This window comes from Narcine bancroftii, chromosome 1 (assembly GCF_036971445.1).
Source record: "Narcine bancroftii isolate sNarBan1 chromosome 1, sNarBan1.hap1, whole genome shotgun sequence".
Lineage (NCBI taxonomy): Eukaryota > Metazoa > Chordata > Chondrichthyes > Torpediniformes > Narcinidae > Narcine > Narcine bancroftii.
Window position 1 is genome coordinate 25,549,790 of NC_091469.1, and position 27,624 is coordinate 25,577,413.

The 27,624-nt window shown below is 39.9% G+C and overlaps 1 protein-coding gene and 1 long non-coding RNA gene across 3 annotated transcripts in view; one reads left to right on the plus strand and one right to left on the minus strand.

Annotated features, from left to right (window-relative positions):
- gda (guanine deaminase) overlaps positions 1 to 19,952 on the plus strand; it is a 73,416-nt gene extending 53,464 nt beyond the window's left edge. For both annotated transcript variants that reach the window (XM_069922702.1, XM_069922703.1), the window contains 8 exons: positions 2,979 to 3,086; positions 5,343 to 5,450; positions 11,130 to 11,227; positions 12,633 to 12,700; positions 14,927 to 15,073; positions 16,813 to 16,931; positions 17,026 to 17,053; positions 19,365 to 19,952. In XM_069922702.1, the coding sequence (XP_069778803.1) occupies positions 2,979 to 3,086; positions 5,343 to 5,450; positions 11,130 to 11,227; positions 12,633 to 12,700; positions 14,927 to 15,073; positions 16,813 to 16,931; positions 17,026 to 17,053; positions 19,365 to 19,450 (762 nt within the window). In that variant the 3' untranslated portion in view covers positions 19,451 to 19,952. The remainder of the gene's footprint in view (positions 1 to 2,978; positions 3,087 to 5,342; positions 5,451 to 11,129; positions 11,228 to 12,632; positions 12,701 to 14,926; positions 15,074 to 16,812; positions 16,932 to 17,025; positions 17,054 to 19,364) is intronic.
- Positions 7,136 to 27,624, minus strand: part of LOC138755979 (uncharacterized) — a 33,248-nt gene continuing 12,759 nt past the window's right edge. The window contains exon 4 of the long non-coding RNA XR_011352679.1: positions 7,136 to 7,236. This is a non-coding gene — a long non-coding RNA (uncharacterized lncRNA). The remainder of the gene's footprint in view (positions 7,237 to 27,624) is intronic.

Sequence of the window (27,624 nt, forward strand, 5' to 3'; positions counted from 1 at the left end):
AATGGAATCAACTTATTCCTTCCACTTTGAATAATTCTTTATTTGATACTTGGTACAGTAAAGGGATACAGAGGAGAAAAGATTTGTTTTTTAGGTTCCTTCTTTATGACTTATGAACAAGCGAAAGAGAAATATGATATACGCTGTACCAAAAAAATATAATTTTTTCATATTATCAAGTTAAGTCATATTTAGGTGTGAATTTAGGACCTCCGGAACAAAGTCAATTTGAGTATTTCATTACAGATATTAAGAAATAAAATTACAAGATGCTATGGGGGAAAAGAATTATATGAGGCTAAACAAAGATGGGGGCAAAAAACTCAAATATACAAATTCAAGAAGTATGGTCAAGACAGTGTGACAAATACAATTAATGTTAGATAACAAATGGTACAATATAATTTTTTAAATCAATTATACTATACTCCATATAAATTAAATGACTTAATTCACATTATTCTGATGCAATAAAGAAATAGGGACTTTTTTGCATTCAGTTTGGTCCTGTGTAAAAGTGGAAAAATTTTGGAAAAACGAGCATACGACTAGAACAAATTATGAAAATAAAAGTATAAAAAGACCCAAGAATATTTTTACTTGCTGATGTATATGAAGTAGATACAAAATTAAAGTTGGATAAATATCAAACAAATTTTTGAGTATAGTGATAGCGGTAGCAAAAAAGTGTGTGGCAGTAACATGGAAAACAGCGAATTTTATAATGATGGACATATGGAATATTGAAATGGAAAATTCGATACAAATTGAAAGGATTACTTATCGTTTAAGGAACCAGATTGGGAATTTTTATAAGATTTGGGAACCATATATGGATTTTGTTAGTAAAAGTCCATCCACATCATTCACATCACCCACTCCTCTCAATTAATATTTAGAAGATAAAATAACTATGGTTGGAATATGATTAGTGATAAATGTATAGATTTAGGTGTTTTTTTTCTCTTTCGTTTGTTTTCTTTTTGTTTTGGGGATAGGAAGGAGGGGGTGGGGGAAGAAAAATTAAAAAATTTGTGTCATTTTGTATTGAATGTTACTGTAGTGTACTATCTATAATTGAGTAATTGTTATTGATACAAGTGATAAATAAAATTTCCAAAAAAAGATGGAATATGGAAATGCAGAGTTGTATTCCCCTAGAGAAAATCACATACAATTTAAGGAGGAAATATGACACAGTTGTTAGGCTTTGGCAACCCTAACTGCAGCACATTGGTACACAGATATAATTATACTCCTTCGGAATAAAGGAATGCAATAATTTGTGCCAGTAGTGAAATGATTGAGATCAATAAAGTGGGTCATGGCGTAGATGGCGTGCTCTTCTATTTTGTTCCTTATCTTTAAGTTAGGTTTTTTTGGGTTTTTCTCAAGTTTCTTTAAGGGTTTGTGACTTTACCGATATTTGGTTCTTTGTTTTTTTAATTTGTATAATCTTCTTTGTTGCATTAAGGTATGGGAGGGAGGGGAGAGGGATAGGGGAAAAAATAATCTCTATATGTCATAGACTATTGTTGAAAGGGATTGTGTTGTTTGTTTAAATTTGTTTGAGTCTTTGAAAATCAAAAATAAAATATTAAAAATAATCTGTCACACTTCCATTTAAGCCTGTTTCTCATTCCATATATGTTCTCTGTCCTGATTAGAATATATCTAGCATTTCAGTTTTTGTTCTGTTACGAGTCCCCATAAAATGTTACGAGCCCAGAGGACCCCAAAACCCAGCAGAAATAGATATTCACCAAGACAAATGGTTACTTAAACAAAAGTTGCTTTTAATTATCTTTAAACATGAAAACAGAATCACACTTTAACTTATCACTATTAACTTACTTTACCTAACTTAACCCCCTTCTAATTCTAAGTGCACATGTGTGTAAAGTTCAGAAAAACTATTTGGTTCACAGTCCAATCTCACTTCTCCAAGTTCACTGGTTACAGGCAATTCTTATACTGTGCACAGAGTTTAACATGTATGAAGTTCATCGGGCTTTAGTGCTCGAAAGGCAAATGGTTACCACTCAGGAAGGTTCTTGTAGGTTTTCAGAGAGAAAAGTGTTGTTCCAGGACATCCACAACTGAGCTACTTCCCTCAGTAACCTCAGTGTCTTGCTGACGAAACTTGTCCCATCAGAGTTCTCCAGATGATGACCCCTTTCTTTCAGGTCATCACAGAGTTCCTTTCTGTTTCACTTATTCCAAGTGAAACATTAGACAGCCAGTCCTCTTCTCTTGCATGAACCATGAGGGCTGCAACTAGGCCATCTTCCATACTGGAGCTTCTGTTTCAGTTCCAGCAACTTCTGCTGCTTGACCATGCTGTCGCTCTCTCTCACACGCACGTCTGAGACTGAGACAGCCTGTTTGACTCTCACTGTTTGCAAAACCATATGACCCTCTTCAGCAAACATTAGGAGTCAGTCTTCTCGTTCATCTGTGGCTTTTAGGTAAACAAGAACCCATCAGTGACATCTCTGAGCACTCTTCAAAAGCTCCTGCAAAAAAGGCGTGTGAAGCCACTGTCTCCTCTTTAAAGTCAATAGTCCATTTACTCCACAACATCAGTCCAATTAACATCTACTTATGAACTCTCCATAGGCATTCTTCAAAGTTTCTGTAAAGTCACTGTGGACATGAAGTCCCCAGTATTTCAAATAAGATCTGTTTTAAAGTGTTTGTATGTAACCTACTTTAACCTTTCCCAATTTATCTCCCAAAAATATTTCTATGTTCTCTGTCACACTTCAAAGAGATCGATTTGATTCTTTTTAATTTTAATTATTATTTTAAAAAATGTTAGCACCCAGAGAAAATCCACACAGGTGACCGGGAAAATGTATAAACTCCTGACAGTATTTGAACCCGGGCTACTAGCTGTGATAGCATTGAGGAAAACGTGTCACTAACATGGCTGCCTGATGTGATCGTGAGGAATTCATTGATTTTTTTTTTTTCAGTATCCTCTGGTGAGACCTATTGTGACTCCTCGATTTGTCATCTCCTGTACTTCAGAGTTAATGAAACAACTGGGATCATTTGCAAGTACCAACAACTTGAATATTCAGGTATGATACTGTTGCTTTGCTGACATTTGTCCAATTCCCTACTATTAACTGTTTCCACCACCCTAACTGACTGCTTTTACAAGAATCCTTTATTGTCATGTACTAACATATGAAATGTAATAATGTATAAATATCATCAACTTTTGCCTGCCATAAAGGTACACAAAGATGTGCCACAAAGATGTGCCACAAAGATGTGCCACAAAGATGTGCCACAAAGTTGTGCCACTAACCTCAGCTCGTGCCCTCAATGATGAGAGAAAGAGACGCAAATGAGACCCTTCAGAGACACCAGATGCCTTTGGATTTGACTCCAGCGCTCTGACAGCCTCTGCAGCTGTATGGCCTCCCGTTTGATCCATTGACTAACCCAAGCTCCCAGATCCAAACTACCAAAGTGAGTGGGTGTTTTTAGTGCCCAAGGCCCTTCAGGAGCCCTTCCTGCCCTCAGGACCCTCACAAATCCCAGTCCTGAATCCTGGTTCCCACAAGCCAGCCTCCAGTGGCCAGCAGCCTGTTGGTCCTCAGCCACTTAGCCACTTGTTGGTCACTGCAATGGTCACCTTCTCTTTAAGGTTGTCTCCTAAGCTTCTCCTTCTCAAAGCCTCCAGGATTTTCTATCAGGCAAAATTTGGCTGAATTTGTAATGTAATTTTGAGGACCGGTCATGTGAGATAGACATGTGGGTATGGGAATGGTTCAAAGTTCAAATTTATTATCAGAGTACACACATGACATCACCTACAACCCTGAGGTCCTTTGTGGAAATAAAATGGTTGGCCACTGGGAGGCCCTTGTTATTACAGAGGACAGAGGAAAGGTGTACAATGAAACCATCTCCCACACTGCGTCCAGTTCAGCTGCTCTTCCCATTAATTTCTATTTCAAAGTTTATTGTGTCTTAAGAATTGCAAATGACTCCACCCTCAATTCAGCTCGCCTGCAGCTGAAATCTTCATACTTGTTCTTTTTTTTTAACCTCTGGACAGGTCCATTCTAATATGCTCTTGACTGGTTTCCTATAGCTTGTGGTTACCTGAACCTCAGTTGCTCTTGTTCTAACTTGTGCACCATCTCTTTGCTAGTTTATCTCCATTGTCTCCTGGTCATGCAAGATATCAGCTTTAATATTCTCACTCTTGTTTATGATTCCCTCATGGTCTCTCCCAGTACTAAAAGCCTCTGATCTCTGAGCGTATTCAAATTTGGCCTCTTTAACATCACAGAGTTTAATCTCCCTGCCCCAGGGAACCTTGTATTAATTTATCAAGATGCAAGCTCTGCAATTACTTCCCTAAATCCATTCATTTTCTGAAGATGTAATTTAAAACCTATCCCTGAACCAAGGCTTTGAGCATCTTGTGTGGTTCAATGAGAGTTTTGATTGGTAATGCCCAAGCTACTTTATTTAAATGCAACCTGTTGTATTTCCAGCGTACAGGTAGAGAATTTTCCATGTGTCTGAGGAAACTTTCCTGGACATGGACCTGCTCCTTCAAATGTCAGAGCACAAGACACCCGTCACCCACCCCCCCCCCCCCCCACCCCAGTTAAGGGAGCCCCCCATTCAGCTGATAGAGAACAGCAAATCCCCAGAGGTTTCAAGTTTTAAACCTAGTTTCCAAAACCTGCAGGTTTTTCTATTTAAACTATCAACCAGATAATTTTATCAATAGCTTAGCTGCACCCCCCCCCCCCCAAGGCAACCCTAACCTCATTCCATCAGGGATATTTCCTTTGTGCTATCCCTCTCATGCCCAGATCTGATGTTATTTATCACTGTTTCTCCTTCAGCAATGCCTCTAACCAGTTTTATGTTTCTTGTACAGGCAAAGCCAGGATATCCGACAATCAAAATTCAATTGGATATTTTAAAAAGCATTTCTCAAGAAAGTAAAAGTATAATAAGATGTTTTTGTGGAAATCATAATTACTGGTTACACTATATTTAATTATTAGTGTAATTAGTGTAGCACTAGGGTATATATTCAGTTAAATTACAGAATTGTAGCAAGTGTGTATGGAGTAATACGTTATTGAAAACTGGAAAACGGATGTTCCTGACAAAAGAGGAATCAACTTACGGACAGTTCTTAGCAACAGAACCTTTACTTAATGTAGGGACTGCCTGTGTCTTCTCATCTTGTTTCAAATTTCCAGCACTTGTGGGTTTTTTTAATATGTATACTTACCTATTAGCTACATTAAGCTCAAACACAACTGCTACAATGAGAGCTGTTACTCTTTTATAAATAGAGTCACATCAGTGAGTCTCAGGCTGAAATTGATGCTGTGAAGAAAATATTTCCCAAATGCAAGAATTATACTGATGTTTATGATACCCACAACCTTCTGAATGATAAGGTAAGTACTCCATGCAGACTTTTGCTTTTCAATGATTATAATATCTAATTCTCACTGTCCTTGTCTCCCTCACCTTCAAAAAAAATATCTGTGGTCCTTCCTTCCAGCTCAAATCTCTGACAAGAAGTGAGAAACAAGACTGTTTAGTTGGAGTGTTCCAAGGCACTGTGTTCACCAAATGTCAGCTGTACTCAATGGGGATGGGGCTCATGCAGCAAACTCCATGGGTAGCAGATTCACGTCGAAATCCAGAGCCCAGAACCAACCACATTATTGAGGGAGTGCTGACCTGAATTGTCCTCTTGTGGATGAACTGAACCCACAATGCTATTTAGCAAAATTTTTTTTAAAAATTTTGCCCTGATGCCTTTAAGATGATATTCATCCCTCAAACAGAATCACCAAAAAGAAAATCCCCAATAATCACCCCATACCACAAATCTATCCTTGTTTGTTTAGTCTCACCCAGAATGTGGGTGGCTGCCTACATGTTATCGAGCCTAGGAGTATGCTGGACCATTTGAATGGATCAGTTGGTACTGTACTCCGTTGTTTGCATCAAAGAATGACACAGATCAAAGGAAGCTATTCAGCCCTATCTGCCTATTTTGATCAAATTGGGCCCCGCGCCTCAAGAGGGTCCTGCGCACGTGTTTGAGCCCAGGCCTTGAGCAGAGAACTCTGTGACGGACTTTGTTTAAACTGGTAAAAAAATAATAATACTATAGGCCTTATAAACTGAGGGATTTGTCAGTGAACTCGTGAAGTTATTGCCCTTAATTGATCGTATTATCTCAGTGAAATATTTTTAGGAAATATGTCTTCGATTAAACTATTGGCTATATAGGCCTCCTTTGTCTCCCTAGCCAAAAATTTCATGTTTCGTATTCATTTCACCCAGTAAGATAGATGTATTCCGGAGCTGATGAACCATCTCTTATTATTATCAAGATCCAAACAGACTATAGGTTAATCAATAAGAGAATGTACTTTAATATAAGATTGAGATAGCTTCATGCTAGCATAGGGCCTAGCCCATAGCCTAGGCTTAAGCAGTTAGCCTGAACGTAAATAGCCTAGGCCCTAAATGTAGAATTTCGAACAATGTTAGCAATTGTAGATGGAATTGGTTCAGATATTCGGGTCTTGTAAAGATGAATAAGTTGATGTTTACTGGGCTAGGTCGCTGTGGGGGTTATAGGCTATATCTTTACGAGCTGGTTTACAAGATTATTCAGCTATAGGGGCATGTACCTTACATCTCGGGGTTATTCATATTTACAAGATCCAGATATTCTTAGCAAGGCTGCCCCTGTCATTGTTTAATAATTTTGCAGTGGTTTGATTTAGTATCAAAATAATACTAGGCTACTGTTACTAACTATGCTATTGCTCTGCCAGGGCTTAATATAGCCTATTTAATGTTTTTGGTGATTTGGAACGGGTGCAGTTTAGCTTGACCATGTGGGAATTGTTTTCTTCGGGGGCGAATTTCATCCATTACACGCATCAGTTTTTCCACCGATTTTCTAGCCAAATATCTAGCGACAAACTAGTGCTAGACATTTGACTAGAAAATCAGCTAAACAAAATGGCAAAATTAAAGTGTGTCCCCCCATTCTGGAATGTAACCTTAACTAACTAACCTAATTGTTACTAAAAAAAAAGGCAATTCTTACCTTATTCGAAGTTGTTGTCATTCAACAAATCCAGAATTGGTCGCTTGTTTTGCTGTTCTGTGGCATTCACAAGTTGAGAGTTGGGTGCATTATTCCAAGGTCAGCAGCTGATGTTGGAACAACGTAAAGCTAATGAGCAAAATGACGTGGGATAGATGTTGGTTTCTTACATTGAACCAACGACATTGACAACATTGTTCCACTGTTGGATGTTGAGTCCAATCTTATAACAAATTGCTAACGTCAAGTTTTTTTTGTGTAATTTTAAGTCTAAACATTTTAAAATATACTTTTTACCTTTTTTACCTTAAAAATATAGCCCAGAGAATTAGCAGCTTAAAATTTATATGTCATTTTACATGGCAAGCACAAGCAGAGATAGAGACAAAGGGCGCAACCAGAAACGAGCACTGGCCAAGGCTAAGGGAGATGAAAATGAAAATCATAGAGGTGCTATCAGAAAATTCCTTGTCACTCCATCTTTGAAGCGCCCATGTATTGAGGATGAAGGAAACAAAAACAATTCAGAAAATGACAATACAGCCTTGAGTCCAATTACAGTTGATGAATACAATGATGAAATTGATAACAAGTTAGAAAAGGATGACGCAGTTGTGAATCAAATTGAAGATGATCTCAATACACCAGAAGACAGTGCCAAAGCGTAAAGTCCACTTATAGCCGAAAAAGACCAAGCCCAAACATCACGCAATGATGGATCATCCATGAGTACAGTTGTAATTAACATTTATGATGACCCAACCAACTGGCCAGCATACATAAATCAAAATGTAAAAGATTATTTAGCAATGAAAGATCCTCCTATTCCTGTGAACAACTTTCCACGAAATGAAAAGGGATTGATTTTTTTCAAAGTTTCACTGTAAGGAAACTTCCAAATGGGGAGTGTGTTGAAGGACCTTGGATTATATACTCTCAGTCTGCTGATAGAATTTATTGCTTTTATTGTAAACTTTTTAGTAAGAACACAACCAGGGCATTATCAACAAGTGGATTCAACAAATGGTCTAATCTTCATACAAGGTTGTGTAAGCATGAAAATTCTAAGAACCATTTGGAAGCCACATGGAGTTTCTGGGAATTAAACCAAAGACTTTGTAGTGGACAGACAATTGACAAAGAACTTGAAATAATCATCAATGAACATGCAAAGCACTGGGAGCAAGTATTCAAAAGGCTAATAGCAATAGCGCAGTTACTTGCTGAGAGAAATCTAGCAATTAGAAGAACAGAGGAAAAAGTTGGTAATGAGAGTGTACACAGTGGAAACTTTTTAGGTCTTGTGGAGCTGTTTGGAAAGTTTGACCCTGTTCTTGAAGAACATTTGTGAAAAGTCAAAACCCACGAAATTCATAATCACTCTTTAGGAAAAGATACTCAGAATGAACTACTAGACATTATGGCTACAGCTATTTTGAACGAGATACTGAAACGCGTAAAAGCAGCTAAGTACTACGCCATAATTTTAGACTGCACACCTGATATGAGTCACCAAGAGCAAATGTCTCTAACGATCGCATATGTGTCTGATGGTAACTTGGCTCCTTCAGGTGTTATGAACATTTCATAAAGTTTATGCAGGTTGAAAGTAGCACAGGAGTAGATTTATATAAAAACATTATTAAACATACTGAGGTGAGCTCAATTTAGAGGTGAAAGACATTTGAGGCCAAGGCTATGACAACGGTAGCAACATGAAAGGTCACACATCTGGAGTACAAGCACGACTGTTGAAGGATAATTCAAGAGCTTTCTTTGTACACTGTACATGTCACAATTATAACCTTTTACTCGGAGATGTAGCCAAGTGTTGTCCAGATGCTATAACATTTTTTGGGATCTTGCAAAGGATCTACATATTGTTCTCAGCATCAACTAAGAGGTGGGCAGTTTTTAACAAACATGTACCTGGGTTATCAGTGAAACCCTTGAGCAACACAAGTTGGGAGTGTCGGATTGATAGTGTTGAAGCTATTTGTTCTCAGGTTGGAGAAGTATATGATGCACTTGTGGAAATATCAGAGATAACAGAAGCTGAATATTTAGCAAACCAGCTAAAAGACTACAAATTTTTAGTTTCTTTGATATTTTTTAAAGTTAACTATGTAAGTAAGGAACTACAAGGTGAAACAAAGGACATTGATGAAGGCATGGAGTCATTTGAAAAACTATTATCATGGCTAAGAATTTATAGAGAGGGCAGTTTTAATGATGTCCTAATAGGCGCAAATGAATTGGCTGAAGCTGTTGAATTACCATTGGACTTTAGACAATTTCAAGGGAAAAAAAAAACTACGTAGAAGGAAGAGAATGTTTTCATATGAGGGAAAAGATCAAGCTTACAGAGTTCAGTGCTTCAGCTTAGTGCTAGACAAAGCTATTCAATCTTTAGAGTCTAGATTTAAACAGCTTAAAAGCCATGTAAAATTATTTGGATTTTTAAATAACTTTCAGAGCTCACAAAAGGCAGAAATGAGGAAACACACAGCAGACCTTGAAGCAGCTTTAACTGACACCATACTAAATCAGAGCACTGATGGAGGGATAGTTACTGAAACAACTAAAGATGTGGATGGTTCTGAAAACTTTTCTTCCCTTCAGTGTCGTTAAGCCTCAAGCTCTGTTTGAATACCTGGTAGTAAACAATCGATTCACAGCATTTCCTGATGTTTTTATTGCTTTGAGGATTTACTTAACAATGCCCTTAACAGTCGCATCGGGTGAAAGAATTTTTTCAAAACTAAAACTGATTAAAACATACTTACGGTCAACAATTTCACAAGAGAGACTAAACAATTTGGCGATGCTATTTATAGAAAATGACATTACTAAAACAAATGACTTTGAAATTATTTTGAAAGATTTTGCAAATACAAAAGCCAGAAAAGTCTGTTTCTAAAAGGCCTGTGCATAAACAGTATGTCTGTAATTGTCTTAACTTGTATTATAAAATTAAAACTTTCATATTGTCTTTCAATATTTAGTATATCAAGCATTTAATGCTTTTTGGCTAAGACTGGCATACTACACGAAATATAAAACATCAATTTCGACTTTTGTAGAGGTCCCGCTATCAATTTTCTAATTGGGCCCCACAATTCCTAGCACCAGCCCTGACCAGAGAGATTGGTGATGAGGGAACCGAGAGCTAGATGACCAAGTCCAGAAATGATGCAAAGCAGTGTAGGTAGTGAGGAGGATACAGACAAATTTCAGGTGACCAGAGATAGGACAAGTGCATGTGCAAGGACATGGCAAGAGGAATATAAAGAGGAAAATTGTGAGATCAACCACTTTGGTGGAAAACATAGAAAAAGTGAAGTAAGTTTTAATTCGCAAGAAATTAAAAGATGCTGGTGTTCAGAGGGACCTTTGTTATCTCTGTTTTTTCAATTGTAAAATCCCCAGTATGACAGCACTTGAAATACTTCCTCACCTAAGTACATCCTTTAAAATGGAGAGAGTGCAATAAAGGCTGGGCAGATTGTTTGCTGATGAGAAACTTAAGCAGATAAGGTTTGCACTCTTGAGTTGAGAAGAACAAGAGATGGTCCCATTGAATACAGAAGATTTACAGTGGTTGACTGGCTAAATGTAGGGATGATGCTTCCCCTATAAGGGGTATTTAGAATGGGGGCCACTGACTCAAAATAGCAGGTTTGCCATTCAGGGTGGAGATGAAAAGAAATGTATTTGCAGAAAATATAGTGTTTTTGCAATTATCTTGTCAAGGGAGCATAAGAGTTTTTTTGATGATTACAATGAAGCCGAGAACTTGAGTATACAGTACTTGAGATTATTGAAAGGTGACGGATGCAGTAGAAGCAGCGAAGCCTACTCCAGATTCTAGTTCCATTCTTACATCTGTCTCTCCATCTTTTGCCTCTTATCTTCTTTCTGGATTTCTCTCACTGTCTCTAGATATTTTAAAGGCTCCTTTGCTCATTAGTTTGTCATCAATTACAGTGTCTTTCCACAGACTATCATGGCTCATGGAGTTTACCTCTCCGACGAGGAGCTTAAACTCTTCAAGAGAAAAGGAGCAAGCATTGCACACTGTCCAAATTCTAATATATCGTAAGTATCCAATAAGTGAACACAACAAGAATTCATTCATACTTGGAGAATTGCCTCCAGACACTGGATCTTAAAAGTCCTGACCAACAATTCTGCACCATTCTGAAGACTTGCTACATTGCCGGAGGTGTCTTCTTCCAGATAAAGCATTGAATTGAAAGCCCTCTACAGCACTGAGATGTAGTTCTCCCAACATTCAACAACCATTCAGATAACATTAGTTGTTGGGCAGTATAGTGGCACAGCTGGGTTCAATCCTGATTTGGGTGCTGTCTGTGTGGAGTTTGCATGTTCTCTTCGTGACTGTGTGGGCTTCTTCCTAGTGGTCTGGTTTCCTTTTTCATCCCAAAGTTGGGCAGGTTGGTGAGTTAATTAGCCTCTACTAATTATCCCTTGTGTGTAAATGGATTTGGGTTAGGTTAATGGAATATGGGAGGACAATAAAATGGGATTAGTGTACGATCTGTGCTTCATGATCAGCATAGCCTCAATGGACCAAAGGCCCTGTTTCTGAACTACATGAATCTTTGAAAGGTAAACAGATGTATAGGCATTATGCAATCTCGTGGTTGGATTCTGCTTGCCCCTAACGTGGTGTCTGGCTGGTCTGTGGGAGTCTCAGGCACTCTCTGTCTAGGCAACAGCTCTGACAGATGTTCCTGTGGATTCCCAACTTGCATGCCAACTCTAGGAGTTGAATTATTTATTGCGTACTAAGATGCAATGAAAAATTTATTTTGCAAGTCAGCCCATATATTAGTACAACTTGTAGTCCAAGAATAAAAACATAAAAGGTTATGTGATTGATCCCGAGCTTGACACCTGAATATTTTAAACCATTTTGCGTCTCTGATAAAAGTATATATTTTAGCAAGAAATGTATAATGGTGCCGAATTGAAACAGGCCATGCAGCTCCATTAGTCTATGCCAATGCTCCACACAAATCCCTCTATACCCTTGCTTAATTCAAATTGGCAAACCATATATTCCTTGATCGCTCATATTTATCCCACATCTACTTAAATCTGCCTGCCTTTCACTTCAGCCACTCCCAGTTCCACTCTAATGGATAAGAAACTTCCTCCTAAATTCCCCGATGGGATACTAAGTGACTAACTTCACTTTAACACACACACAGCAGGGGTAGGGACTGGCATCCAGGGTATGAGGGACCAAGGAGCTGAGAGAACCGATGAAAAGAGACGCTGCCAGTCAGAGGAGGATTTGCCTTCATATTGATAAATGGGATTGTGAAAGCTTGTGCATAGTATTATTCCATGGCTCCAGCAGAGCCTGATGATGTCAATGAGGAGGTGTTAGTTACGCTCCTCGGTATTGACGTCTGTGTGACGGTTGAACACTGAGGGCAGACACTGAGCATGTATTCTCTCTTTCAACCTTCAGATTGTGCAGTGGCTTAATGGACGTGAGAAATGCTCTGAATCACAAAGTAAACGTAGGACTGGGAACAGGTCAGTGAAGTGGTTACTGTTTTGGATAGAGGATATGCATTCTGTTTTCCTTGTTGACTCATTTCTTTCATTTCAATAATTAATAGTACTTTGAAATTGTTTAATTGACTGCAAACCACACTGGGACTTCCTGTGAGGGATGTGGTTGCATCATTTTGCTGGGTGTAGTTACATTTTGCTGCGTCCAATTCATTGTTGAGTCTAAATCTGAGAATTCCCTAGCCAATAGCTCTGTGAATACTTTCACCAAGTTGCAAGGAAGAGAGGGACTTGATTGAAACTGAGAGGACATGGAGAGGATTGACCCGGCAAAGACAGGGTACAGAAAGACTTGTGTGGAATGGAAGGCTTGGGTGATAAGACAGTGGATGGGCTGAGATTGCAAAGAATGAAATGATCTTATAGAGGTTCATAAAATTAGGAGGGGCATGGTTACATTTGATAGTCAGTCTTCTACCCAGGGTAGGAGAGTCAAAAACTAGAAAGTGTAGATTAAAGGTGAGCAGTGAAAGACAAATAGTATCTAAGGGACAGGTTTTCCTACCCAGAGGGTGGTGAGTGTATGGAACGAGCAGGCAGAGGCAGGTTCAATGGCATTTAAAAGACATTTCAACATGTACATGGATGTCAAATGTTTAGAAGGATTTGGGCCAAATGCAGCCAAATAGAATGTCTAGATAGGCATCTTGGTCAGGATTGGATGAGATGGGCTGAAGGGCCTGTTTCCATGGTGTATAACTCCATTAATCTATAATAAACATTTTATCTAAAAAGACTAAATGTTCTTGGAATCCTTCAAATAGTTATGGAAGAAGGATCTTTGAATATTTTTAAGAAAGGGGTGGGTAGATTCCTGACGAGCCAGAAGCAAAAGGTTATTGAGGGTAAACTTGTGGTGGTACACCACCAGCCTACTGCAGGGGGCAACCTCTGTACCTGCAGGAGTGTAAGGGGACAAGACAACACCTGGCCGGCTGTCAATCAGTCGGCTTGAATAGATCAAGCCCCACCCAGTTGGGTGTCAATCACCCTCCGGGATACAAACCTGAGCCAGCCTCCCGAGGCCTCACTCAGAGTTGCTGCAGCCACAGCCAGCCTGGCTCTGTGGAAGTCTTTGTGGATTAAAGCCTGTTGTATAGTCTTACTTTGTGTGTGTCTGATTCTGGCTAACAGTGCACCACAAAACTAAAGTGCAGAATTAAAGTTACAATGAGATTAGCCATGATTATATTGAATGGTAGACCACCACCAACATTGACCCCATCTGAAATTAGTGAAACAGAATGAACCGTCTGGATGGGGAATATGTCCAAATTTATAACACAAATGTACTATGCTCTCCAGAGCGAAAGTGCAAAACCAGGATTCCAGAGGTCGAGTGAAAGATGGGAGTCAGACATGGGTGTGGTGATTTCAGATAGAAGATGGTCAGTGGGCAAAGCGTTGCTTCACTTGGAGGGACTGTTTGGTGGTATGTGTGAAAACGCCGCATTTCTTGCGGTCAGAGTGGTAGGTACTGAGGGAGCAATTCATGGGAAAGGATGAATGAACGAGGGAATCATGAGGGGAGGGCATTTTCAATGCTTCATAACTGCGTCAGTACTTCTGTTCTCCCTGAGAACTTGACCAGTGTCGGCCAAGAATTGTATGCCAAGGGCTCAGGGTCAAATTAAAGTACACAATCATCTGACTCCAAATAAGGTAACCATTATGATGATCCATGGCTGACAGAAGGAGGACTACAGTTCCCACATCTTCATTTGTAGCACCAGTAAGAAATCGTGAAAAAGTATGTAGATTAAACAAAGACTTGACAGTGAGGATTTCATTGGGTGGTGGTGGGGGACATCCTGCAGTCCACCCAACCTTCATGAACCATTGAAGGTCACGTGGACAAAAGTTCATATTCCCGTCCATCAGAAACACCTGAGCTTACTGAATTCACCAGTAAGCCTGGTGTACTAGACCACAAAAGGGCATGCATGGGTTAACTTGGAAAATTTCTGATTGGAATCTTAGTCTGTTTCCACACGAGGAACAGGGAACATGATTCCTTTGCAAACTCTGCCCACTAGAATGACACACAGAAGTGTCTTGCAGTTTGAGAAGTCCCTTGCCAACAAGGAGAAATGCACAGCCTCTCTGTACCCATCCTGAACATTAAAGTTATCTTCCTGACAGCCACTCTGATGTGCAATGATGAAATGTCACAAAGCTCTGTTTTAGATGTTTCAGGTGGTTACTCCCCATCAATGCTTGATGCTGTGCGGAAAGCGGTTGACGTGTCCAATTCTTTGAGCATAAGCAGTCCAGGTTATGAGAGGCTTTCATACAAGGAAGCATTTAGACTTGCAACTCTTGGTGGCAGTAAAGGTGAGAAAATGTTTACAATCCTTATTTTGTAATTTGACTGAATTTATAATGTGATTTTGAGGATGGGCATGACTTGCTCAGTTTAACCTCCTCCATCAGGTCAAATTTGGGCCGAGTAAAGATCCACAGCTTGTTGGGCCTTTCCTGAATATGGTAGATCCTACATGTCATTCTGATATCATACTCGTTTTATCGTCTATAAATCTCAGCCCGTCTCTCTCTCCTGGTCCCAACCCTTGTCATAATGCTCTTTGATTGCTCATTCAGGTCCTTTCCTCAATGCTGAAGAAAGTTGATGAAGGCAGAAACCTAAAACAGGTTTAAATAGAACCTGATGGGTGCGTGACCAACTATACCTATGGGTCAAGAACTGAGAGTCATGCTGACCAAGTTGTCTACCTGTGCTGGTCTAGTTTGCCATTGTTCAGTCCAGATCCCTTTAAACCTTTCCCATCTTTATCTGTGCCTCTACCATTTCCTCTGACAATTCATTCCATATACCCACCACTATCTGTGTGAAAAAAGGTGTCCCTCATGTCCCTTTTAAATCTTTCCCCTCTCACCTTAAATTAATGCTGTTTAATTTTAGAATCTCCTCCTCTGGGATAGTCAATCACTATTTACTTATCTCTGGCCCCTTATGATTTTATAAACCTCCATTAGGTTCCCCATCAGCCTCCTAAGGTCCAGGGAGAAAAGTTCCAGCCTATCCAGTCTTTCCTTATATTTCAAGCCTGTCCATCCCAGTTACATTCTTGTGAATCTTTTGTGCAACTTTTCCAGCTTAATGATTTCTTTTCTATAGCTGGGTGACCCATATAGCAGTTAGACTTTTAACTAGCATGCGGACTTGTAACTTTTGTACATTTGTAATGTGACATCCCAATACCTGTACTGCCTGATGAAGGCAAGTGCGCTGGTCGCCTTCTTCACCATCCTTTATGACCATGTTGCTATCATTAGGGAATCAGAGTAGATAGAAGAGGCGGGAGGCCACTCAGTCCAACAAGCTTGTGCCAGCTCTGGTAGAGCAACCCATTTGGTCCCACTCTTGCAGCTTTACCCCATATTCGTGTAATATTTCCACCATCCAATATTTATCCAGTTCTCTTTGAAAAGTGTCTATTGCATCTTTTTCTACCGTCCTGATCATAAATACTTGATGCATCAAAAAGACATTTAATCCTGATTGGGGCAGTGGAGCTGTCACCTTACAGCTCCAGAGCTCTATCCTGACCTTCATGTGAGGCTTGCAATTTCTTCCTGTGTCTATGTGAAGTTACTCCCAAGTTCCAGATTCCTCTCACAAACCAGATGTGCAGGTTGGTAGGTTAATTTACCACTGTAAATTGCCTCTGGAATGCAGATGACTGGTAGGTAGAATCTGGTGTGGAGGGGGGGAGGGGTAGTTGATGGGCATGCGGGGAGAATGTGTGGTTTTTGTGTGAATGGTTGTTTGATGGTCAGTTCAGATTTGATGGGCTGAAGTACCTGCTTCCATACTATATGCATCTTATTTGTAAGGTTCTTTGGACAATCTCCTTATACCTGAACCTGCAGGTTTACCACCCTGCATCTGTTGGAAGCAATGTCTCTGTGTAAACCTTTCATGAATTTGAACAATCCTCTGACATTGCTATCGGGATAACATCCCTGCCTTCTCCAGTCTCCCCACAAAACTCTGCTCCCTTTTATAAATTAGTCAAAGGCATTATCAAAGACAACTTTGCTTTCTGCAGCTTTGGGCCTTGATAAACTGACAGGAAACTTTGAGGTGGGAAAGGATTTTGATGCTGTTCTGATCAATACCAGTGTCCCAAGTTCTCCGTTTGAGGTGTACCCAGAGGATACTATACTGGTAAATATTTCATGGACCTATTTCAAAACAAAGTTGAAAACCCCTGTTTTTGTGCATTTGCATGTTATTGAAATTCTGTTTACTAATTTTTCAGGATATTTTTCAGAAGTTTCTGTTCTTAGGTGAGTTGTTTGCAGTTTCATGAAATTGTAAGTATTAAATTATTCACTTGCCTATATGCTTCTTAAAACTTGCCTCTTTGCTTAGCTTGCAGTTAATTCCCATGGCTTATTGCCAAGTTTTATTTTTTTAATTTAGAAGTTGTGTCTCAGAGATGATTAAATGAATGAATGAAGTTTGTTATATACAAAAGTACAATGTACAAATGCAATGTAATTCTTGCTTGCTGCAGCTTCCCAGGTACATAAGAGAGTGACAACAAATTAATTAAAATGTATGTTTAATGGGAATGTTTCCAGGGATAACATCACAAGGAAGGTTAGCCCAGCTGAGTTTATTTCCTTTGAAACAAACCAGATGGAGAGGAGATTTATACAAGATGTATAAGATTATAAAGGACCTAGAGGGAATGAACAGCAAGGGCCAATTTTCCTCAGTGGAGAGATCAGTAAGTGAAGGGCATAGATTTTAAAGTAAAAGGTTAGAGAATCAGAGGAAAGTGGATAATATCTTCCCCCCCCCCCCCCCAAAGTAAATTAGATGTTTGGATCTCATCATTGGAAAGGATGTTGGAAATAGCAATCTTCAGGTGTGAAGGGAGGTTCTAAGTATGGAGTTATGAAAGCTGCAGAGGATCTGCAGAAGTGCATTTGTAGCTCACTCATTGGACCTTTGTTGGATGTAAATTTCTGTTATTCTGCAGTTGTCTGAGCGCACTGGTCAATTGCCTTGGGAAGTTTTCCAATTAAATCCCCAGACATTATTCCATTGCATTTAAGTGGGAGCCTTCTGCCTTGTTTCTCCTCTTAAGGAGAGCTTCAGAAAGTACTTTATTACTTATAAATCACATGGAAACATTCAAAGGTTGTCAAAGGTGCTCCAAAGCATCATGTGACTGTAACTGTGACAATTTAACAAGTTTTAATGCAAGTCATGAAAACATTGTTTTGTGATTTTTGTCTGGACCACTTTATTTAAAACCTGCACCTGCAAAATGGAAAAGAGAAGTCTCCCGGGCCTGTAGACAGTTGCTAGTAACCTAAAAGCCTCTATGGTTTTTTCTTTAAAAAGATAAAAACCACAATAATCCAACCCCTCTTTCTAAACAAAGTTAACTTGTTTAAATTGTAGAGATGTGAATTAAGTAACGACCGTCAGATACCAGACAGGAAGTCTCTGGCGTATCCGAACGTCATAAATCTTCAAGTTGTGATAATAATCCATAAATGGGCCCCACATCTTATCAAATTCAAACTTTACATCTTTGATGTTGTATCTATTTTTATTCCAAACTAGGGAAAGCATGATATCATGTTACCACTGAATATGAGTGGGTGAAGTTATCTTTCCATTTCTTCAGAATTGCTTGTCTTGCTATCTGTGAGGTAAAAGCTAAGATTATCTTTTGGGTTGAGGTCAAGGATGTATTTTCTTCTAGAGAAAAACTAAATATAGCAATTAAAGGGCATGGTTCTAATTTAATCTTAAAAATAACTGATAAAGTTTAGAAAATATTTTCCCAAAATTTTTCTAATTTAGGACACTTCCAAAACATATGAATCAATGAAGCTTCAAAGATTTTACATTGATCACATAATGGATCAATATAAGATAATTTAACTTTAGACATGTGTATTCTATGTACCACTTTAAATTGTAACAACATCATGCAAAATGAGGACTCATTAATCAAATTAAGAGTGGTGTCCCAGTCTTTATCTGAAAGTGATATATTCAAATCATGTTTCCATTCATTCTTAAGTCCATTAAGTTATTATAAAGAATTGATATTAATCCACCATGGGAAAACCACAAATCAAGAATATTTGTTTTGGGAATTTGAGGGAAAAGTTTGGACTGAACAAAATGCCTAATTTGTAAATATCTGTAAAAATGTCTATTCAGAAGTTTAAATTTTGTTGTCAATTGTTCTTGAATAAAACGATCTTTAAAACTTTTAATATCTAATCTATACCACTCCTTGAAACCAGTGCCTAACAAAGAAAGTTGGAACAAAAAATTGGGTTTATTTTTAGCCTCTGTTCAAAGTTGAGTATAGAATGATATTCTTTACCCAAGCAAAACTGAGGAAAAATCAGGATATTTTTAATACCTTTCTAGCTTCTAGTCGCAATTTTGTTTATTAATTTTAACAAAACTTTGGCAGTAAGGAGGAATTTCTGGTTTGGTTGAACTTATGCACCACCTTGTTGGATAATGAAGGATCCGCTTCCTTTCCAATGGGAATTCTGTTCCGTTGACCATTTTAGCCAGAAGGCCTGTTTCATTCCTTCCATATTTGTGTTCTTTCAGGAGATGATCGGAACATGGAAGAGGTCTACGTGGCTGGCAAGCGAGTATATCCATTTCCCGAAGTTTCACAATCCAAATCCACATAAAGTTCACTGACCTGATTGAATGGATTATACATCAATTCATGGAAAACCTCTGGCACAAAAGGCATTGTAGTCCTGCCTGCAAATGCTGGCTTGCTGGTTAGGAAGTTTTAAAAAAAATTAATGGCAATTCTGCTTCTTTCAGCCAGACTAATTTGCACTTTCACCTTGGGTTTGGAACCCAGCAAGGCTTTGGCTGTAGCATCTGTCCTTCGCCTTTTCAGGTAATTTTGGTCTTCCAATGGGGTTTCCTAATTACCCTTGGAAATTTGGAGCAGTAAAGTCTGCTGTTCCTGAATCGAGGGACCTTGATCTTGGCATTCTCTAACTCCAAAACTGCAATCTTAGCTTTCCCTAATCCAGGTTGTTGAGACCAGTCACTGAGGACTGACTGCCTTGGTTAAGAAGAGTTGGCTCAGGACTGATGGAGCCACTGATTGATGCAGCACTTAAATCACTATTCTCCTGTTAAGGAAATCAATTAAATGCACTTGCTTCCTCTTCAGTCTTGCAATTTATTTTTCTGTTCAAGTCTTTAAGAAAATGAGAAATTGGAGCAGGAGGAAACTGTATATCTGTGATTGACTTTGAATATGGGCATGGAGCCAGACCTTCAGCCACATATGCCAACCCAAGTTCACTTTCTCATTTGTTGCTCATATCCTACACTTCCTTCAGAATCAAAACAAACTGCCTATCTAAGCCTTCATTACACTCAATAATGAAGCATCTCGAGCCTCTGGGGGAGAGAATTTCATTTCTTATTAAAGAAATGTCTTCTCCTCCCTGTCATAAATGGTAATGAGAGAACCCCACTGCTGCTGCTCTGGAACTTCTATTTGGCGTCTGCACCATCAGGATTTTATTTGCTTTATCATATTTCTCGTACAATTTTAAGGATTAGTTAAATCTGCTTTACCCACCCTTTCAGGCAACTATTTCTGATTCACAAATCAGTGTTCTCCCTACAGCTTTGTAGATTGTCCTGCCACTTTTTTTGATGCCTGCATAACCTCCAAGTTGATGGAAATCTTCTTTTCTGCAGACTGTCAACCATCCTCCAGTCATCCTCCCTTCAACCTTTCCCAATTCGCTTCAAGTTGCCTAGGTAATCAAACCTCCTCATCCCTGGAAACATTCAACAAAACCTGATCTGGATCTCATTTAAAGCTTCTGTATTCTTCCTAAAGTTTAATGCTTGGAATCCGAAAACAGGTCTGACTGCAATTCTTGTTTCAAGTTTTAAATGATTTTTCCAATTCTACAGCAGGTGTCATAAAACATTACAGACCCTTCGGCCCACGATGCGTCAACCAATGTAAACCCACTCACACGCGTAAACTTTCCTCCACTTACCTTAAACAGATGTCCTCTGGTATTTACTATTGTTGCCCTGAGTAGAAGGTGCTGGCTGCTCACCCTCCCTATCTAAACACCTCATAATCTTGCATACCTCTTAAGTCGCCTTTTTTTCTTTGACACTCCAAAGAGAAAAGCCTAGTTCTGTTCATAAGACATAACCATATACAGGCCAGTTTGGCCCTACCAGTCCATGCTGGAACAAATCCCCACCCTCCTAGTCCCACTGACCAGCACCTGGTTCATACCCCTCCAATCCTCTCCCCTCCATGTAATTATCCAGTCTTTCCTTAAATGTAAATAATGTCCTTGCTTCAACCATCTCTGCCGGAAGCTTATTCCACATCCCAACCATCCTTTGCGTGAAGAAATTTCCCCTCATGTTCGCCTTATAATTTTCTCCCTGCAATCTCAAACCATGGCCTCTGGTTTGAATATCTCCCACTCTTAATTGAAAAAGCCTATCAATGTTGACTCTCTCTGTCCCTTTTAAAATCTTGAACACCTCCATCAAATCCCCTCTCAATCTTCTACGCTCCAGAGAAAAAAGCCCCAGGCTGCTCAACCTTTCTCTGTAATTCAAACCCTGACATCCTGTCAACATTCTCGTGAACCTTCTCTGCACTCTCTCTATTTTGTTTACATCCTTCCTATAATTTGGTGACCAAAACTGCACACAGATTTCCAAATTTGGCCTCACCAATGCTTTGTACAATTTCATCATAACATCCCAATTCTTGAATTCAATACTCCGATTTATGAAGGCCAACATTCCAAATGCCTTCTTCACCACTCTATCTACCTGAGTATCAACTTTGAGGGTACTATTTACCATAACTCCTAAATCCCTTTGTTGCTCTGCACTCCTCAGTTGTCTACCATTCAATGTATATGACCTATTTAGATTTGCCTTTCCAAAATGCAACACTTCACACTTATCCATATTAAATGCCATCAGCCATTTCTCAGCCCACTCCTCTAGCTTTCCTATATCTCTTTTTAAGCTACGGTAATCTTCCTCACTGTCCACAATACCACCAGTCTTTGTATCATCTGCAAACTTACTTACCCAATTCACCACCCCTTCTTCCAGATCGTTAATATATATATAACAAACAATAGTGGACCCAGGACCGATCCCTGAGGAACTCCACTAGTCACCGACCTCCAATTGGACAAACAATTTTCTACCACTACTCTCTGACACCTCCCATCCAACCATTGCTGAATCCATTTCACTACCTCCTTATTTATACCTAATGCCTCTACCTTTTTTCCTAACCTCCTGTGGGGAACTTTGTCAAAAGCTTTACTAAAGTCTAAATAGACAACATCCACAGCCTTCCCTTCACCAATCTTTTTTGTAACCCCCTCGAAAAACTCTAAGGTTTGTTAAGCATGATCTACCCCTGACAAAACCATGCTGACTACTAACTATCAATCCCTGTTATTCCAAATATTTTTAAATGCCATCCCTCAGAACACTTTCCATTAACTTACCCACCACAGACGTCAGACTCACAGGTCTATAATTTCCAGGCTTACATTTGGACCCTTTCTTAAACAGTGGAACAACATGAGCCACCCTCCAATCCTCTGGCACTACCCCCATGACCAGTGACATCCTAAATATCTCTGCAAATGGCCCCACTATCTGTACACTATCTCCCTGAGTGTCCTTGGGAATACATTGTCCGGACCCGGAGATTTTTCCACCTTTATCATTTTTAACACTGCCATCACTACCTCCTTGGTTATCCTTATATGATTCATGACCTCCCCATTATTTTTCTTTACTTCAACTGGTACAATATTTTTTTTCCCTAGTGAATACCAAGGAAAAGAAATCATTTAAAATTTCCCCCATCTCCTCTGACTTTTCACATAGCCTACCCTTACTATCTACAAGGGGTCCAATTTTATCCCTCACTAATCTTTTACATTTAATGTACCTATCGAAACCCTTTGGATTTATTCTTACTCTGCCTGCCAAAGCCTCTTCGTGCCTCTTTTTGGCCTTTCTAATTTCTTTCAAGAATTTTTCTACACTCCTTGTAGTTCTCTTTCAATTTCTCATCACCCTGCTGTTTATACCTCTTGTACACCTCCCTCTTTCTCCTAACCAAATTTCTAATATTCCTCGTAAACCAAGGCTCCCTATGACTTCCAGCCTTTACTTTGATCCTCACTGGGACATATCTATTCTGTACTCTCAAAATTTCTTCTTTGAATATTCTCCATTTTTCATTTACATCCTTTCCTGAAAAAATCATGTCCCACTCAATACTCCCCAAAGCCATTCTCATTCCTTCGAAATTCGCTTTTCTCCAATTCAGAACCTCAACTTTAGGCCCTTCTTTGCTCTTCCCTAAAATGACCCTAAAACTAATAGAGTTATGATCAATACACCCAATTTGTTCTCCAACATTAACCTCAGACACCTGACCTATCTCATTCCCTAACAGGAGATCCAGTATTACACTGTCCCGAGTCGGTTGCTCTACGTATTGATTAAGAAAACTATCTTCCACACATTTGACAAACTCTAGCCCATCCAGCCCTCTTACTGTATGGGTATCCCAATCAATGTGAGGGAAGTTAAAATCTCCCATGATCACTACCTTATGTTTATTACACATATATGCTATCTCCTTACAAATTTGTTCTTCCAATTTTCTTGGCCCATTTGGTGGTCTATAATACACTCCTATTAGTACCCTCATGCCTCCTTCACCCCTCAATATCACCCAAACAGCCTCACTGGATGATCCCTCCAAACCATCCTGCCACCTCACGGCAGTAATGTCCTCCTTAACAAGCAGAGCAACTACTCCCCCTTTTATACCCCCTGTTCTATCACATCTAAAACATTTGTATTCTGGAATATTTAGTTGCCAGTCCTGATCCTCCTGTAACCAGGTCTCACTAATTGCCACAACATCATGATTCCAAGTGCCAATCCATGCTCTAAGCTCATCTACCTTGTTCACTATGCTTCTTGCATTAAAGTACGTGCATTTCAGAGAATGACCCTCACATATATTCCCTATTCTACCTTTTACCTTAACCTCCATCCTTCCTTTGTTTGCCTGGATTGTTCTCCAATCCAGGCAAACACCCTGGTAAATCTCTGCACCCACTCTAAAACATCTTCATCCTTTCTGTATTGAGGAGACCAGAAATGAATCAAATCTAATACTCCAAGTGTGTGCGATCTAACCAGAGTTTTGTAGAGCTCCAACATTATCTCATGGCTCATGAACTCTGTACCCTACCTAATGAAGGCAAGCACATCATATGTCATATTAATCACCTTATCAAAATCAAAACATTACATGTAAAATGTAACTGTTGAGGATATCCTGATGGGTTTAGCAAAGAGGTTCCTACATAAATAACAACATCCATGTGTACAGCACCTGTAATATCAAGATGCTTCACTGGAGTGTTATCCAAAAGCAATGTTGCTAACCTGCAAAAGACTTGATCTAAGTCTGGAGGTAGATTTGGAAAGTGAATTCCAAAACCTGGGTGGCTATCAATTATTTGAGTTTCATAGAAGCTTGTTAAAGTGGGACTGGTTTATAGGGTGTTGGATCAATGATATTTAATGGCAATTAAGACGTGAATGAGGTTTTTGGCTGCATGTGAACTGTGGTAGGAGCAGAGTCTGGTAAAGACACGAACATGGAAATGGAGTGTGCTTTGTGGTAGTGTGAATGCAGGTCCGAAGTTCAGCTTGGTTGGAATGTGACATCAAGCTGTGAACAATCATTTCAATTCCTCAGCTATTGTCGGACTCTGGCTTTACCTTACTCTTAATTTAGTCTATGTGTAGTCTGAGTCCAGCGTGTTCTTTGAATGAAGTGATAGGAGAAGGTATTCGGTTCAACAGTCAATTTATTACACAGCACAAGAATAAAACTTAACAGAGCTCTGGGTCACTCATTAGTTCATAGGTCACCTGCACAGTGAGCTACTCCCCAAGACTGACCCCTATTGTCCAGTTGGCTCAGTTTATATAGATCAACCTTATCATACAGAACAAAAGTTGGCTTCCTTTGCTAGATCTTTTTGCATGAGGGTTATCACGTCATCTCCTGTTTTGCAGATATCTGGGGTGTAGCACTCCCATCTTAATCCTCCAGGCCAGACTATCCTGTTGTGTTGATCAGAAATTAATTCATCCCCAGATATTTCTAATCACCATTCTGTTCTTGTCTGGCCAATTTCTGCTGTTCTCTTTAACACCTCCTCCTGCCTTAATCTTCCTCCTAGACTGGTTTTCCATTCCCTTTGTTTCTTACAGGCCATTCTTTGTTCTGATCTGGCCTGTGTCTCCTGTGCTACTCACCACCTCCTTTAGTTTGAGCATTCCTCCTAAATCGTTTTATGCATTTCCTCTCCCTGTATTTTGGAGAGACAATTTTGTTCAGCCAACTTTGCTCCATGCTGTGATTGCCACTTAATCACATTCCTTTTTCCCTGAACCATGCAGTAAATATACACTCATTAATTAATCATTTATTTCATACTGTTTTAACCCCAAGATTCCAACAGTCCCCCTTTTGGTCTCATGAAAATGAGACCAACCACCTGTTACCTTATTAGACCGAGACCTCAGGAGTTATTGCAAGGGCCGGCATCTCTGACCTCTTGTAGTCACTATACTCTTGGGAGGACAGTAGTGACAAATACATGCCTTGGGGTCTGGGGATGTCTCTCTGTGACAACGCTCGTTGAATCAGGCACTGGAGGCAGGGAAGGATGCACGGGATCAGGACCAACGCCAACACCACAACTCCAGCAACTAGCACTGCAGTCTGTATATATATTGACCTCCTTCCCTTCTGCCCATTCTAATGCTGCTATCATTCCCTGTAGTTCTGCGAGTTGTGCTGACTCCTCTCACTGTCCCTGTAATGATTTCTTCAAATCCTCCTGTAGTTTTTCGTACCACCGCATAGGCAGCTTTCAATCCATCTGTGGGGTGTCTGTAACAACACCCATCTGTAAACAAGGTTTCATCTGGTTCTCTTAAGGGTGTAGCCTGTAAGTCAGGTCTTATTTTAATATCCTTCACTACCCTCTTCTCACAACAGTGTGGTTCTCCCTCTCCCATATTGTCTGCCATGTTAATGCCTTCATGGGTAAATGTAACATTTGGAGCATTTAGGATCTTTTCTAGTCTCGTCTGCCTTAGCGAAGTCATTGTAAATGCTGTCGAGCTCACAAATGCTACAATGCTATGTGTTGTTAATACCGTCAGGCCATGTCCCATTACTATGTGTGCCACCTTTTGTAGAATCTTTGCTACTCCCGCTGCATGTCTCGTACATGGTGGGTGTCTGTCTTCTTTCGGGTCTAGTGTGATACTCACATACATGAGCACACATCTTCCACCCCCTTTTTTCTGAAAAAGAACACCATCAATTGTGTGTGCTTTTTCAGAAACATCCAAAAAGAAAGGTAGTTTATAATTTGGAATCGCCAAATCTGTAGCTGTTGTAAGAGCTTGCTTCAATAGAATAAAACTCATCTCAGCCTGTGCAGTCCAATCAAGTGTAGCTCCCAGATTCCTCATCCCCTGCTCATTCACCAAAGTTCGCAGTGGATGTGTCAACTCACCATACGATGGGATAAACTGCCTACTATAACCTGACAAACCCAAAAACGAAAGCATCTCTTATACTGTCCTTGGTTTTGTATGATGTAGTATCGCTGTTCGATGTGCAGGGGAAATCCCTGTGCCTTTCGCTGAGACCATTCTCCCTAAAAAGGTGACCACCTGCCTGTAGCATTGCAGCTTTGAGCGAGAGACTTTAAAGCCTGCCTTGAACAGCTGCACTAGCAGGAGACAGGTGGCCTCCAAACAGGAAGTATGATCAGGTGCTGCTAATAGGATGTCATCTACATACTGGATCAGAACTACCCCACCTGGCAGTGCTAGCCCCCCCCAGCTGTTCTTTCAAAACCTGATTGAAAATCCCTGGGGATAAGATAAAGACCTGCGGGAGTCGAGTATACCGCAACTTTCTACCTCTATACGTGAACGAAAACACATCTCTTAATGGTTCTGCCAGCGGCAAGCAAAAGAAAGCATTCGCTAAATCTATGCAAGAGAACCACTTGTGGTTAGGGGTTAAAGCAGTCATGGCAGTATATGGGTTTGGTACTGAAACTGTGGGTGTTCTCACAATACCATTGATGCGCCTTAAGTCATGGGCCATCCGATATTTGCCCGTGTCTTGTTTAGGAACAGGTAAAATGGGTGTATTCCAACTAGAACACGAATGTTCCAACACCCCTGAATACATAAGGCCATCAATGGTATCTGCCAAACCTTCCTCAGCTTCAGGTTTGTGGGGATACTGCATCTGCCAAATAGGGGTGTAATCTGACAGTTCGAAGGTTATGGGATCAACCTGCTGACAAAAACCCACATCTGCTGGTCCCACTGACCACAGGTTCTCAGGGAGAGAATCTAGCATAGGGGCCGAGTCGGGGTGATCCATCTTCTCTCTACCATGAAAGCGTTCAATCTGTCTATGCTTAAGGAGGACTTGATCATATGTCGGAGACAAAATTTTGTATGCCTGACCAGATGAGGAGAACTGCACTGTCGGTATTTGGGTGTCAGACCAGTCACTAAGGGACCTCAAGTTCCGACACATCGGTCCCAAATCTTTTGCCTGATGAGTAGTGCCAATTGCAAGGGTGACATGAGGAATGGCCTCACCTGCCATCTCTCATACCATTCCAGCTGTTCAGATGTCAGTGCCACCGCAGCGGCCACTCCCTCCTTTCCTACCACTATG